This window comes from Bombus flavifrons, chromosome 7 (assembly GCF_040668555.2).
Source record: "Bombus flavifrons isolate JBK064 chromosome 7, iyBomFlav1_principal, whole genome shotgun sequence".
Classification (NCBI taxonomy): Eukaryota; Metazoa; Arthropoda; class Insecta; order Hymenoptera; family Apidae; genus Bombus; species Bombus flavifrons.
In genome coordinates this window covers 12299587-12314892 of record NC_138448.1, presented here as the reverse complement: position 1 = coordinate 12314892, position 15306 = coordinate 12299587, and the positions used below count along the sequence as shown (strand labels likewise).

The 15306-nt window shown below is 39.4% G+C and overlaps 1 protein-coding gene across 2 annotated transcripts in view; it reads right to left on the bottom strand.

The window, feature by feature from the left end:
• LOC138181531 (glutamate receptor ionotropic, kainate 2) overlaps positions 1-15306 on the bottom strand; it is a 152286-nt gene that overhangs the window by 54582 nt on the left and 82398 nt on the right. For both annotated transcript variants that reach the window (XM_069116379.1, XM_069116378.1), the window contains exons 4-5: positions 9924-10175; positions 4894-5069 (exon numbers count right to left, since the gene is read on the bottom strand). In XM_069116379.1, coding sequence (XP_068972480.1) covers positions 4894-5069; positions 9924-10175 — 428 coding nt within the window. The remainder of the gene's footprint in view (positions 1-4893; positions 5070-9923; positions 10176-15306) is intronic.

The following is a 15306-nucleotide window of genomic DNA, read 5'->3' as shown; positions in this document are numbered from 1 at the left end:
GAGTCAAGATTTTCCGACATTTTTTTATGGATTCTATCCTAAAATATTCCTTCCTTTATTAAACCATTTTGGACAATCGCATGAAACGTACCTATAATATTAATCTAATACGTTCAACGAGAAGAAATCTTTTACTCATCAAACCAGTTCTATCTGTTAAATCAACTCCCTGCCTAAAGGCGCGAGGTATTTTATCGTAATGATCCTCAAATTATCTTCTGCCCCTTTTTTCCAACTTTAATCCCACACGTCAACCAAAGTCACGATTTGAAATCAGAAAGCATTCGCAGAAATGGAAACGTGCACGGATTTCCTCGAGGAGGAGAGACAGGAGATTAAGGTGTGCGGAGAAACGGGAAGAAACGAAAGGAAAACAAGCATGATAGAAAGCTGAACGCACAAAGGGAGGAGACAAGGCGAGGAAGATGGGGGAGGAGACGACCGTATGAAAGCTGGGAGGTTTTTTGATTACTCAAGCAACGAAGGGATATCCGCAGGAATCCCTATGGGACGGGGCATGCAAATACCCAGTTTCCTTCGACCACGTTTGAACTAAGATTGCCTCTCGACCGAAGGCAAGGGGATCGGAGGATCGAGCGTGGCATTCGACTTCGTGATCGTTTCTATCGATCGGTTTTCTGTAATAGTGGACCAAAAAAAGTGCAATTAAAAAGAAATTTTATACACATCATTGTAACCTCGGTTTCGCTTAATGAACGCTGAAGATTGAAGTATTGTGTAGCACTTCTGGGTTTTGTTTTTTGCTTTTATTGGTGATAGATACCATATCGAATTTTAATGCTCTTATTTTTTATTTTATTTATACGTAGACACTGTACCCGGTTGATATGGAGAGGTTCATTTAAAAGAATAATCTTTCAGTTTAATGTATCACCGGCGGAAACTCATTCCAACAGGGCAAATGAATTTCTTTTCTCTCACCTTCGATCAACGATCGTTAATACGAATCACGTTTCGATCATTACGATACTCGAACGCGTCGTACGTGATTATCCGTGACTGTCCTACAACCAAGAATATCGTGGCAATTCAATTAACCAGCGACTGCTTTCATCGACGCGTCGTAATTATCTCAGTTCAACGACAAGCCACAATCCACAAGCTATTATAATGACGTCACAAGAATGGAAGGGGGAAAAGGCAAGATAAAATCGCCTATTAATTAACTACGAGAGCAATTTCTTTATCGTCGCTGTCAATCTGTCAGCACTAAACCACTCACAGTAATCCGTTTATTTACGAGTCTCGTAAAAACCAGCCGCGCTAATTTTTGTCGCGTGAATTCGCTGCCGCGTATAAACTTTGTTCATCATTTTCCCGTGGAACACGCGAAAAAAACGTGGAACCTCAGGTCAGAGCCGTTTCGACGCAAAACGGTGTACGATGCCGAGCAATTTCCACCACGCCTATGCTTCCGTGGATTATTTCTCGGCACAGCGCTTCAGCCATGCGGGTTAAAGGTCGAAAATTGTGAAAAACACCGTCTCCTCGACATGGACGACGCGGTATCGCGTCAATGACGACGGGACAAACCTGTCCCTAGAAATATCGCCGCAAATTCTACTGACAGACCATCGTCGAGAACGACGATATTCGTCATTGTTCCAACGAACGTTCCGTCGAACACGCACCGAAATCTCGCGCGTCGTTTCATCGATAGCTCGCAACCGCAGTGATTTCAGTTTACAGGATTTTGGTCTATAGGATTTTGATTACGGAATCGAGAAAAAAATAGTGGCACTGGTTGTTGGATTTGCAAGTTGCTCGTTTCGTTTCCATCGGTACTGGTAAACTGTTTTTTTCTTTTTTTTTATTGAGCATTCGAAACGTTGTGCGAGGTATATTTCAGCCGTATGAATATTTGCAATATTTAAAGACTGCGCGGGAAAAATATGATGAATTCATTTTTGTCAAATTGTTAGCTTTTATGCCACTTATTGTGGATAAAAAAAAAGTATTCCATATTATAGTATGAAACAGACGAAAAAGAAAACAAGTACTTATTTTAGGAAATACCTGTTGTTTCATGACATTTTTAGTTTGTACAATTTTTAGAGTTTTTAGATTTTCATCAGTGGTGCGCGATCTTTGAAATGAAAAGTCCATCTTGTTTTATTGTAATGAATATTTATGACGGTTTCCAGCATACGGGATTTCTTTGTAAGATTTTTTAAAAAGCGCACAATGGCAAGTAACGCTGAAAGAAAAGAGTCCCCCGGCGAGCGAAAGCCAGGGACAAACTCATGAATTCGTTGGAATACCGGGGCCGGTATACTGCAGGACGATGAGTTGCTTGCAGGAGTAATGTCTTTTTAAAGCGACTAAACAGCATTTTATAGAAAGACGGTATAAGTTGCCTTAATATATTCGTTGAAAAATTGAGGATCTTCGCGAAAGCCTTCCGGTGGTCTGGTTGCTGCTGTCGCGATAAAAAATTCCATTAACTCGCTACAACTAAACGTCCTTCCTCTTCCTTTTTTCCTTTTGCTCGAGAAAAATTGAGAAAAAAGAGCGAGAAAAACTTTGGAATAAAAATTGAAAGGTTACCGCAAAACAACGCGTGTTACCAATAGCGTGCAGCGCGGAAATTAAAAACGGAACAGAAATACCAACGTCACCGCGGTAACAAATTTCCAACCAAGCAAATTACCCTTTGCAACGGTTTTCCGCGTGTTCGAATTCTCGCGTCGGTTCGGCATGTTCCAAAAAGTTCGAGGTCAAGCCCGAACGATGGCGATGCATTCGAGGCAATTTCATCTGGCTAACATCCCCTATGCCTCTCTAATTCAACCTGTTTGATCAACGTTACCATTTTTTCGCTAGCTGCAAACAAGAATACAAACATTCAGAGCTTGTTCAGGCCGTACGCCTATCGTTGTTCACGAGATGAACTCGCGAATTATTTTATGGATCGGCGTAGATATTTCTCTATGTCCTTCCACACTGTTATTTCTGTTCGATACAAATCTCGAGTGTTTCAGAGAAATTTCAATATACTGTGCCTGGCCAATACAGTACGTTATTCGTATAATGGTTTTATCGAGAATCTTATTTTACCGAACTCGAGAAAATCAAGCGCCCCATGAGTTTTGCGGATGTTTAACAGCGTCCTGTGTCTGTTCTTTGAACGAATACTTTCAATAGAATTCTCGTAATGCGAATACTAAATTCGTGAATAAAAACGATTAATCATTTGTGTTACTGTTCAGTTCAAAGTTGGCTTCACTAATCGCATTGAAGTTCTCCTATTTTGATTATAATCCACTGAAACGGAAAGCGAAGCGCAATTTACTTCGCGTCCAGAGGAATTGTTTAAATAGTTGATATTTTTGGGGTGGCGGCGTTGTTTCGTAAACGGAGCCAACTCGTATCGTTGAATATCACGCTAGAGTTCGACTGGGTGCTGGGGAATCGCGGTGGCTATCGGTAAATCTAATTGCAATGCTCCTCCGAGCAAATTGCATTTCTCTTCGTCTCTGGTATCTTTTTCGGCTCTGTTATCTTATTATTTCTCGTGAAAATTACGGCCATTGGATGAATAAGAAAATCCCTTGGCAATTGGATAACGATGTAAGTAACGAAACGAATTCGCGTTGCTCGCCTCTTTCGTACCGACATCTGACACTCGCTCTAAATAAATGTCCGGCTTCTTCCGGCTGTAATCAGTTTCGAGATGCAGACGAATTCTAATTACCAGCGAAGGATTTACCTGATTTGCCTTGTGGTTTTCAAATTTTCTCCGTGTCATACTTCTCTGTTATTTCATTTGCGGCTAAATCTGATTGTATTAAATTTCTGATTATAGAATTGTTGTCTGTCTTGATTGAGATGAAGTAGAGAAACATGGAAATATTTATATTTTAATTTAAATAATTGCCAACGTAGTGATTCTTAAAATTGCTTTCCTGTAAAAAAATAGGAAATATTCTATAATCATGTTTTTCCTCCTCGTTATTCTTAATCGATAAATCAGCTACAATTACCCAGTAGTCCTAAACAAGAATTCTAATAACTTCGATCGGCATAATTCATTCAATTGTTTCATAGAACAAGGCAGGACACTAGATTGGTCGGAGAATATTTTTTCCCTGGCCGCGAACGAATTATAAATCGTTTTCCCCTGATGTATCGTCCTCGATAGCATTACGGAGACTTCGGAGATTAAATACCCCGCGAGCAAGTATTATGGGTCTTCGTTCTGTGTCTATCCCGAAGCTATACACATTGTAGTTGCGGTATCGATCGACGAACGTCACTCCCCTTCTACCAGTCGTTCTCTTTTTCCGCTCCTACGAGTAAGGATGTAAGCTTCTATGGGTTCCTAGGTTGCGTACCAGAGATCTGTAGCGAGCTCCTTGATGCAGCACGTAACGGTATAATATTTCGCCTCGTATAGACGCTACTAGTCCCGTGCTACGATAAAGGAACTATCCAGCAGAGCAACTCGACCTTTTAAATCTTCCACCACTTGTTTCGTTGGATCTTTCACGTGAATACCGATCGATTCCGATTCTGATAACTGATACAGGTACTGATGCGAATACTAAAGTGAAAGTATATAATCTTGGAGGATATAATCATATGCAAATCATAATCGAAATGGATACAATAACGATTATAACTTCACGTCTACGACAAGTTTAGAAAATTTAACACGGTATCCTCAAATTAAGTAATTATTAGGCTACGAATGTTCATGTATCTGTGAAAAATTTAAATGTGAATAGATGTTCAATTTAAAAAATGTTTAAAAGAAAGTACTTGTTACAGTATCTAAAGAGTGAAATAAATTTCTATCTGTGCTACATGTTTCATCAAAACCCATATTTACATAAACGACAACAGCTTCGTAATTAAAACATCTTGACTCACCGCTCGAAAAAATTGTTGCATGTGCGCAGGATCCGTGTCGACGATCAACTTGTAGATCTCCTTATGTCTGACTTCTCGAAGAACCTGTCTATAAGAACCAGGTCCTGCCTGGCGAATGTACATTTCGGTCCTCGCCGAAGGCGGTGATTTCACGAGATCCTGTAGCTTAAACAGACCTGCCAAGAAACAGATAGAAGCACGTGTATATTTCACCCATCAATTACATCCTTTTGTTTCACCTTTTACATGGTAAGTGGAGTATCGCGAGAAAAGTGATCCGAATATCACAAGCAAAAGAAAATCGAGATTCGTCGAATCTAACAGATTCGATGGCAAACGTTTCAGTGTGTCGCCAGGGAACACGGTTCGAAATGAAATTCGCGAAAAATTACAGGAGGTCTCGTAGGGGCTGGATAGGAAACTTTATTTAAAATCGGATCTCGGTTTTATTGCCGGTCGGTTTTCATTTCGACTCTCTTCCAGTTTCATCCTTTGCCGTTGTGTCGTCACATTTTTCCGTCCGTATCATCCGCGAAAGTACGAAACGAGCGGCAGTTTTTCGAGCACCGTGACGTAGTTTCGAATGTAAGAATCGATTTGATTAATACTCAGAAAATATAGGTTCGTGACATTTACCAGTTTCAATCGTGGCAGGTACGTTCGTGTATCGACTTGGAAATAAAATTTATCGACCGAATGAACTCCGAAAATTTGATCCTTTCAGCTTTTTCTATTTTATGAATATCGAGAGCTTCCTTCTACAGCAAACAATTCCTCAATGGCTCCGCCGTTATTAAACTAATACCAAACATCGCGCGTTTTGAATAACTCAAAGAGCGAAATTGAATTTATATAAAATACCACGTTTAATTAAATTCGTTTAATCAAAACAGGTATTTCAATAATTTTCATTCGAGGGCAATGAATTTTATTTCGAGAGGAGAAATGAAAGAAAACTCCTTTGAGCAAAATACGAGGTAACCGAAGTGAAAGAATGCCATTTAAGTAATGGGCCCAGGTTTGCTTGAAACGTAAAATTGAAAAATAACAAACCGCTTCTTAGACGCGGTTTTCAATTATCACACCGCCCTGACGTGGTGCAACGCGTTCACGTCGGCCGACCCTTTGTACTCGTGTATACATACTCAGTAACAACGGGTTGGCTGGAGATGAGGGTGGAGGACGAACGTATGGGGGTGAAACTAGTTTGCAGAATGACTCTGTGGTACCGCGACCTTTACGATTTTCGTGGCTGGTAATTTATGACGGTTTTCCACGATATAAAAAGTACATGAAACAGTCAAGAATTTAGAAAGCTTGCATCCTCTTCGTTGCGTTTTCCAAATGTCATTTTAGATATGAGTTTATTTGCTTCGTTCGAGTATTCGATTTGTTGATTACTTAGCTTGTTCACGAAAATTCGTGTTAATGTGAATGAAATTGCTATTTATTTTCAGTATTTTGATATATGTATATCGGAAACTCTCAGATCATTTATTACCAGAAGATGACATTGTATTTTTATTTAAACTATGTATTAAAAATATTTTCCCTTGTCAAACTTTTTTGATGGAGACACGGACACGTATGAATAATACATACAATTTTTTTGACATGAAACGAAATATGAAATATTAAATAAATTTAATAAAATTGTCTATCATCTATCATGCAGATTTCTCGTCTGATAGAAAAATACTCAAATGACAACACTACAGATCATTAAATTATTCAATTCACTAAATTCTAAATCGATTAACCTGCCATTTCCAAAGAACATAAATAAAACTTCTATCGAAACACTCCTTCTATTTGAAACGTAACTTCGTCATCTCAAGGGCCGCCAAAGTCCACCTCATTCATATCAAAGAATCATCGACATCTTCCTTCGTACGTATGTTCGAATGGGTCTGAAAGGAGTTTTTCGAGTGTTCAACCTCGATGAATGTTAAAACGAACCAATGTTGAAAAGAACCATTCATCTCCGTTTCCCATTGCGGTTTAATATTTTCGTGCAGAACCATTGCAGTACTGTTACACGAAAACATGGACACAATGGCGCGCTTTCGATGCGGAGATTCAAGCGTCTATTCATGCGAGCTTAACGCCGTGTCGTGACTCGATTCGCGACAGCCAAAGAGCCGAGTCATCCTGTTCGAAGGCAAAGCATGGCTCGGGTAATTAATCCGTGGAAGAATAATTGGCGGGTCTGGCACAAAGCGCGATGAACGCGACAGAGACGTCTAGCCTGTCCCGATTTACATACACGCGCACATTTGTAACTGTAGGCCTCGCGTTGCCTATATTCTCTGCGTAACAAACAGCGAAACCCAACGGTGAAACGTTAATAAAGGCTTGTTGCTGTAACCATGTCACCTCGTAGAGTTGTTCTGCTCGTTGCATTTAGCAGGTGAGAATTATTAGGGGTCTTGAGCAAAGGAGCTTTGTGGTATAGAAGGCTTTGAACCGCCTTTGCGGGACCCTTGAAGAAGGTTCAAGAAGACTGAGGGTTCTTCCAGAAGTTTATACAGAAGCGACATTGCTATAGCAGATGGAGCTTCTTCTTAGATTACATTTTAATTGGATTTAGAGAAGTCCGAAGATCGAAATCCTTGGGATAATGCAAGAGTTTAAGCAGAGATCATTTTCTTTTGCTTCGCGAAGCACAGCCGGCTCGAGCGAAGAACGTTGATTCACATTTAAACGATCGACCCGCGGGAAAGCTTTGTCGTGCTACGGAAGGCAAAATTCTGCCGCATTTTCGATGAATAGCCGAGCTGAAAAATATATTCCATCAGACAGAATATCGAGGAAATGCTCAGTGACATGCTTCAACGAGAAGAAATTTTCAAACGTCTCTATTCGGAATCGCTGCTGGGAAATTTATGGCTGTCACAGGATGTAAAAAAAGGGACATCCTTCCTAAGGTCTTTTCTTGGTCTTAGCGGGAAACGTTCCGCTTCCTGCAAGCCATTCCGTAAGCGATTACGTCGTCTAATCAGGAGAAGTAATTTCAAAGAATGATCACTCTCCTTTCCTTCGGCCATTGTGTAATTTTTAAAATTGAACGAAGTTTGAATAGTTCACTTAAGATAACAAGACCTTTTTTCCTTGTCCAAATACCAACCGGTTAAAAATGCAATATTGTACTGGTTTTTTTTTCAAACGAAATATAAATGAAAGCGATGTAAACCACCATAAAACATGGTTTTCGTTTTCGGTGAAAAAAACTGAGCTTTGCAATCAATTTTTTCCCGCACTCGATCAATGTTTAACGTTACGTGAAAGTTTTTTGCGAAATTCATTGACTACACGAGATTACTTTCGATGCTACGATATTTTAACCAGCATTTTTTATAAATATTAGAAAACGCTCTGGTTTCCTATAAAACGTGAAAATTTCATAACGATGCAGGAATTTGGAAAAACTATTTTCATAAGTTATTAAAGATTTGAAACACGCTGAAGGAATGGCATAAATTTCAACGAATGTTTGACTATAATTCATTTGCTAAGTTGTTTCGTATTATGTTCTGCCATTCTTGAGCAAAAAGCTCGAAGTGGAAACTTGCGAGCTCGGGAACAAGAGAACGTTGACTTTAGAAGGTGTTAATTAAATGAGAGTAACTTTGGAGCAGCAAGGTGAAGGAGCGCTTTGACCTCGAAAACACAAGGTTAATAAACCTTGGCCTTCGAAAGCACGAGGTCAAGAAGAAGACCAAGGATCAGACAGGTTTAAGTTACACTGGATACGCTTGGACTCTGAAAGCTCTGGGTCAATGATATCTAATTTTCAAATATTAAACAATCCTTCTCCAATCTCAAGATTATATCTTATATATTTAAGTTGAGAAACAAAGCTGGAGGAAAAATATCAAGAGTAGAAGTCCTAGTCTAAGAAGTTTATTCGCGAAATGGAATAATATTGAAACTTCAAATTCTAGCAAGCTGTAACCCCGTAAGCAAAAACTCCGATATCAACGATCGTAGAACTAAAACCTTTGGTCTCTTAAGATCCATTATACATTCAATTGTTCTGGAAATATAATCATTTTTTTATCATTTCTCCAGTAGCTATTTAGTTAATATTTAGATACTCATTGTTGTAACACTGTATCCGATACGAAATATTGAAATTTAATATAAAAATAAATTGATATTTAGAGACTTTCGAATCGAAGAAATCGAAGATTGTTCAGTGACACTTGTAGGAAAAGTAGATGGAAGAAATGTCGACGATAATGACGAATCGTGTGATTTTACACGCGGAATAGGTTGGTTGCGTGTGCGTGCAGGTGACAGGCGTACATTTCAGCGTCGCGTTGGCATCCACTTCCGCCGGCTGACTCCGACGTTCTATTTGCATAGGAACGCATCGCGCCAACCGACGCGACGCGACGCGACGCGACACGTGGAGTTAGCTGTTGAAAAAGAAGATATGAAAAACAAAACAAAACAAAAGGAGAGAAAAAAAAAAGGAACAGCGTAATAACTAGGCTGTATGACACGCTACGGCACGATATCCGCGAAAGCGCTGTTTCGTGACTCCTTGGAGAGCGCTACTCATATGCTTGCAAATCTGCCGGCACCTAGGGTATTTGCTCCATTGTTTCAATGGTATGGTTCTCCTCTTCGTCGTATCTTTTTATTTCCCATCGTCCCACGTAACATAATATGTGTATAACTATGCTTACGAGCAACGCGTTTTGAATAACACGATTTTTGAACGGTAACAAGGATATAAGTGTAAAGTGTATGGTGAATTTCTGGTTTAGGATTGGATGGTTACACAAAAATAGTGTGTACAAACAAATTGGGTACAAGCAAGCTCGAAGCAATAGCCATCCTCAAATGAAACATGGTTATGGCAATCGTCATTTAATTGTTACAAATTTAAATCTTGGACCGAGTAGAACAATTCAAGCGGTAGTCTAAAGTGATACGTAAATTTTTTCAAGGAGAAGGAAAGTTTTTTACTAGGTATCGCATGAGAAGTATAATAAAATAAATATAAAAGATTAGATATTTACCGTAATCTTCTTCGTAAATTATGGCCACCCTGGTCCAGTTTAGAAAGGACATGAGATCTTTGAAGGCTTTGTTCAAATGGTCCTGCGACGGATAGAGATTTATACTAAACTCCTTGAACGTTGGCTCGAAGTCCACTCTTGCCTCCAGATGCGGGACATCGAGAGCTTCACAGATACTCTGGATGTGAGCACCGAGGAGAGGATCAGACGGTCCGAAGATCCCCTGCACCGATCTGGACAGTTGCTTGCACGCTGAAATAGTATACACTAACTTAATTAAATTTACTCAGAAACAATTATTATACGAATGTTTATAATCAATATTTGGTATACCAAAATACGAAGAATTTATTTCCATGAATTTATTTACAAGCACATAGTATAAATAATTAAAAATTTCAAGTCACATCTTGAGACACGATATTTATCTTTTGAATGTTATTTTTTCTTAATTGATATCTTTCTCTACGTTTCATTTATAAAGTTGATCAACATTTGAACGCTCATATGTATCCTACAAATTTTGAAATATTAAAAACAAATCATGTACTCTGCCATCGAAAGCAACAAATATTTCAGAAAATAGAGTCGATCCATTTGGCTTTTGAGTGGCTCATATATAGGTTAACACCTCCATATTACTTCAGTGTTGCGTAAATGGAGTTGAAGAAGAGTTTAGGAGGCAAGCAGGTAAGCGGCAGAGAAAAGTGTTGAAATGGAAATACGGGGAAGAGTGCCAGTGACACACTGATTTCATATTTCCAGGCGAGACACACTCGGGATCTTTACATCACGGAAAGCTGTGCCGCGCTAAAGATTCTGTCCCTTACCGCGTCGTTGCTACACTATTTCCTGGTAATCTCCTCGTAAACTTTCATCGTGGTCGCGGCGCGAATCAGGCGAGAAAGAGATTGACGCGGAACTTTGCCGCTTCCTCTTTTCCTCGTCAGTAAACAAGTTGCGCCACTACTTTCTGTAGTCGCGTTCCCATCGTCTAGAATCAGTTCCACAACGAAACATTTGCATTACGACTTTTCAATGGACATTCATTCCATCATTACCAGCGTCTTTGGTTCGGAACTGCAATCCGGGATGCCGATACACCGGATTACTTGTAACCCTTCGATACATGTCGTAAAAATCTCTTTTACTATATGACAGTCAGTTCCCTAATATAGTATTAATTTAATATAGTATTAATATAGTATATGATGATATATGATGTGTTACCATTACAAAGTTAATAGACAATTGTCGAAACACTGGAAGTTAAACATATAGTTGGAGATAAATATGCAAACTCGATACAATTAATTGCCCAATATATTATTATTTTTACGATACTATATAATCTTTACCTTCAGTATAGGATCATGTGTACGTGTACCATTGCAAAGTTAGTGAAAATTGTCGGAACGATGTAGGTTCGAATGAAACGATCAAATGTCACTGTATCAACTAGCAAATCACAACGTATCAGAATTGTGGATCGGAACAAATTTTTGAAACGTTGAAAGTTTAACGATACCAGTACGAACGAAACGGTCGGATGTCACCGTATCAACTTACGAATCATAACGTGCAATCAAAGGCGTGTATCGGAACAGATATTTTTAACCGAGCCGCTAGTTTTCCGCGACAATACCGTCTCGTGATACTTTTCCATCGACTGCGTACGTATTCGACGCACGGTTCGCGTATTAATCGAGCATTCATGGACCCGATAGAAGCGACGTGACCGTATGATTTACGAGTTCGATGTCTGTACGCGCGTACGAGCATCGTAGAAAATGGACAGGAAATTGATACGTTATCAGACCGACGGCTTCCTGATCCATTATCCGCGATATACCTTCAGAACGGCTGTTCTTTCGTAAAGGATCGTGGCTGGCACGCGTGCAGAGAGCGGCCGACTCCGCGCCACGATGGATGAATTCGATTTCGAAAGTGGGATTCCGGCGTGTCTAAGTATTCTCGTTTGCTACGTGTTCGCTGAATTATTCACATGACTTCGTCTTTTTTTCCATTGCCTTTCGATCGGCTGCCATGTCAGACATCTGACTCATCGTTTCTTCGTTTACGTTGCCGGTTTCACTTAACGCGCGATCGAAAACTCGTTAGGCAATGAAATTCTTGCCACGGAAGGTAATACCTTTCGAGAAAGAAATTTAATTGAATCGATCGCGCTTGGCTACCTGATCGGTGCTGAGTGATATAGGAACGGTAAAACTCGAAATTTAATTTTTCTGAATAGCTTTCTTGTCGTTCTTGAGGATTGCCGTTTAGTTAGAGATTGTATCTGTTCATATAATTTCTCTATCTTTCATTTAATCGAAGAAACTAATTTAAGAAGATTTATTAGCCAGTAAGAAGCGTTTTATTATTCTTCGATAAAGATCGATCTCTTGCTGTCCAGCGACCGTAATTTTTTTTTAATTCGCCGGTATCTGTATCCTCAAGGGTGCAACGAAAATCCTGGATCTCTGCGTCTGACAAACAGAAGACTCAGTTAGTTCTTTGACTGCTCCACCACGAATAATTCGAAATTCCTCGCTCGTCGTCGTCCCTTCTTGATTAAGTAGTATTCTCAACGTTGCTAAATAAGTCTCGCTATTTCGTTACGAAGTCTGCTCTTCCGGTTAACGAACCAACACTGCCCCCCGTTTCAACACGCCAAACGCGGGAATGCTTCGAATGATCAGTTATCAGGCCGCTCACTTCCGCTCTCTAAGCATTCCCAGCAGAGTGCGGTTTTCAGAAAGTCTGGAGAAGGTTTACCTTCACGAATAAAACACCAATAACTAATTTCGTAAAGGTGAAATATTCTCGTGTACAATTTCCTTCAGCTAGATGGTACGTGGTTATTTCATAGCAATTACTTTGAATTCGTGTAAAATTTGTGCAAAATTGTTTGTGATATTATTTACAAAATTGATGTGGCATTTAATATATTATACATTGCGCAATAATCGGATCTGCATTGCAATTGTTATTCAACATCAGATACCCAAGAGAATAGCTCGGTACACAAAATGTACTGTAGTGCCATCAATAAGGCAGACAAAATGGATTAACAGATCAGATAGCAGATTAAACATGAATCTTTATTACACTCAGACCATTAAAATTGCTTCCTTCGAGTTATTAATCGAAAATAATGAACGATAATTTCACACAAAAATACGTCTCACTGCGAAGTAAAATCCCACCGTAGTTTAGTTTTCGTTTAACGATGGAGAAACGGCGTCGCGACGATCGACGATAGTCACCGAGTGCATTGACATCCAGAAATGGCTTCGTCACTAATTTCCGTAGTTCGTTCGTTCGTCGCAGTCACCATTTGTACACGGGGAATACAGGGCCAAAGATTGCGTAACAATGTGGAGTTAACGGTCACGTTGCATGAATTCACCGAGGAAAATCGTGGCTCTAGGAAATGGTAACGAGAGGAAACACGGGATTAAATCTGCGTTAAACATCGCCTTTTCAGTTTTCTTGCCCATCACGAGGATGGGAACTCGTACGTCTACAGATCGACAGGGAAAAATGGAAGGTTAACAAAGTGACCAACCGCATCGGAACCCTCGAATCGCAACATTTTACCATTTCTGCTATGATATATTTTTCTTGTGTTTCTTTCGTGTTTTCTTCTTCTGAATCACGAATACTGATTTAATTGCGACGCGGAAATCTCGTTGAAAGTTCGGACGTAGTAGGAAACGAAATGTTAGCAATCTTGCGTTCCAGTTGACCTGAATTTTCTGCGGAATCACCGGTCCTTCTGTAGAGGCGCGAACAAAGGTATAGAGGTTTTGTCCGGAGCATAGGAATACCGAGACGAAATGGGAGTAAAAGAGTGTCCAACGGGAAAGCAGTAAATTAAAAATACAACGGGTGTTCGCGTGTCATCCGGATTTTAAACGGTCCCATTTAGCTGTCTGCCGAAAAAAAGTTCTCCATCAGCGCTTTCAAGTGCACTTCCCCGTTTTAAACGAATTACATCGGTCGCATCCGTGTCTCCTTTCTCTTGGCTTCTCCGCAAGAGGGGATGATAAAAAATGATCGTCGAGGACCGTTGGATTCGTGACTCGAGTGCTCTATTAAATTATTCTATCCGAAAGTAGTATATTTTTCGCGCGATATCAGCCAAAAAAAATTTTTATCGTGAGGGAACGATTGTCGTAGGTGCTACACGAATTTTGCAGAGAGGCGCGTGTATAAGAAGCTGAACATCTCTGAGAGGGAAGATTTTCCGGCAAATCAGTGAATGCTGCAGATGAACGGGGATCCTAGCCACAAAGAAATGGCTATAACGTAAAGAGAGAGTTTGCCGGTAATAAACGAAAGCTTCCATTAAAATGTTCCGCCTCGAGAGATCAAAGGGATTCGGTGTAAGTTATTCAATGAATTTTGAGAAATTGTTACTTCTCCGGTTCTTTGTGTCTTCCGCTTTCTTGTATGCTAGTTTGAGCATAATCGAATACACTTGAAACGAAGTTGCGAAGACTCTAAATATTGATAAAAGCATCGAAAGAGTTCCTTATTGCGATGAAACTGGTATTATAAGACTTCGTACGGACGGTTCTGCTATTAACTATGATCATTATTACATGGTATTGTAAAAAACCGAATGCCTTTCCCATTGTGCGAAACAAAATCAAAAATTTGTCGAAACTGAATGGGAATATAATACGATTACATGACACATTATTATGTATATGTGTCGCTTATCATAGATTATTACTATAAAAACTACTTCGACGTTCTGATTAATAGTCATTTAATATACATCAAACAAGTTATTATTAGAGTAATAACGGATACAGATATCAATAATTATTGGAATGCTTCAATTACTATCGATTTGGTCAGTGAAAACAAATGGTCGAATTTAAAGTACGTGCTCTGTAAATCTCGCAGACCATCTACCAACCGGAAATATTTTACTTTTCTTTAAAAAGTTAATTTGGGTATTATTGGTAACTTGTTAAATAACATCCATAAATATTGAAATAATTAATATTGCATTTATGGATCTATTCAGGGGAATATTTTTAAAAAATTTATGAAGGAGAGAATATCTAAAGGTTCATTTCTTAATAATATCATGTACAATATTTTCTAAGGAATCAGTTATTACTACAAAACCATAAGTTGACTATGATTTTTGCATAGTACTCTACTGCCTGTCGGCAGGATATGGAAATCTAAACAAAAACTTAATTTTTCTATGAATCTATACTTCGCGATACAAGGAACTTTTCTCGCGGACGATCGACCGAGCTTCGCTGGAAAATCTAATTTTCCTCGCTGGTCGATTCATTTCCCTTTCCGCTCGAATGCGCCACCAATATACGCGTCGCCTATAATCCTAACAGGCAGT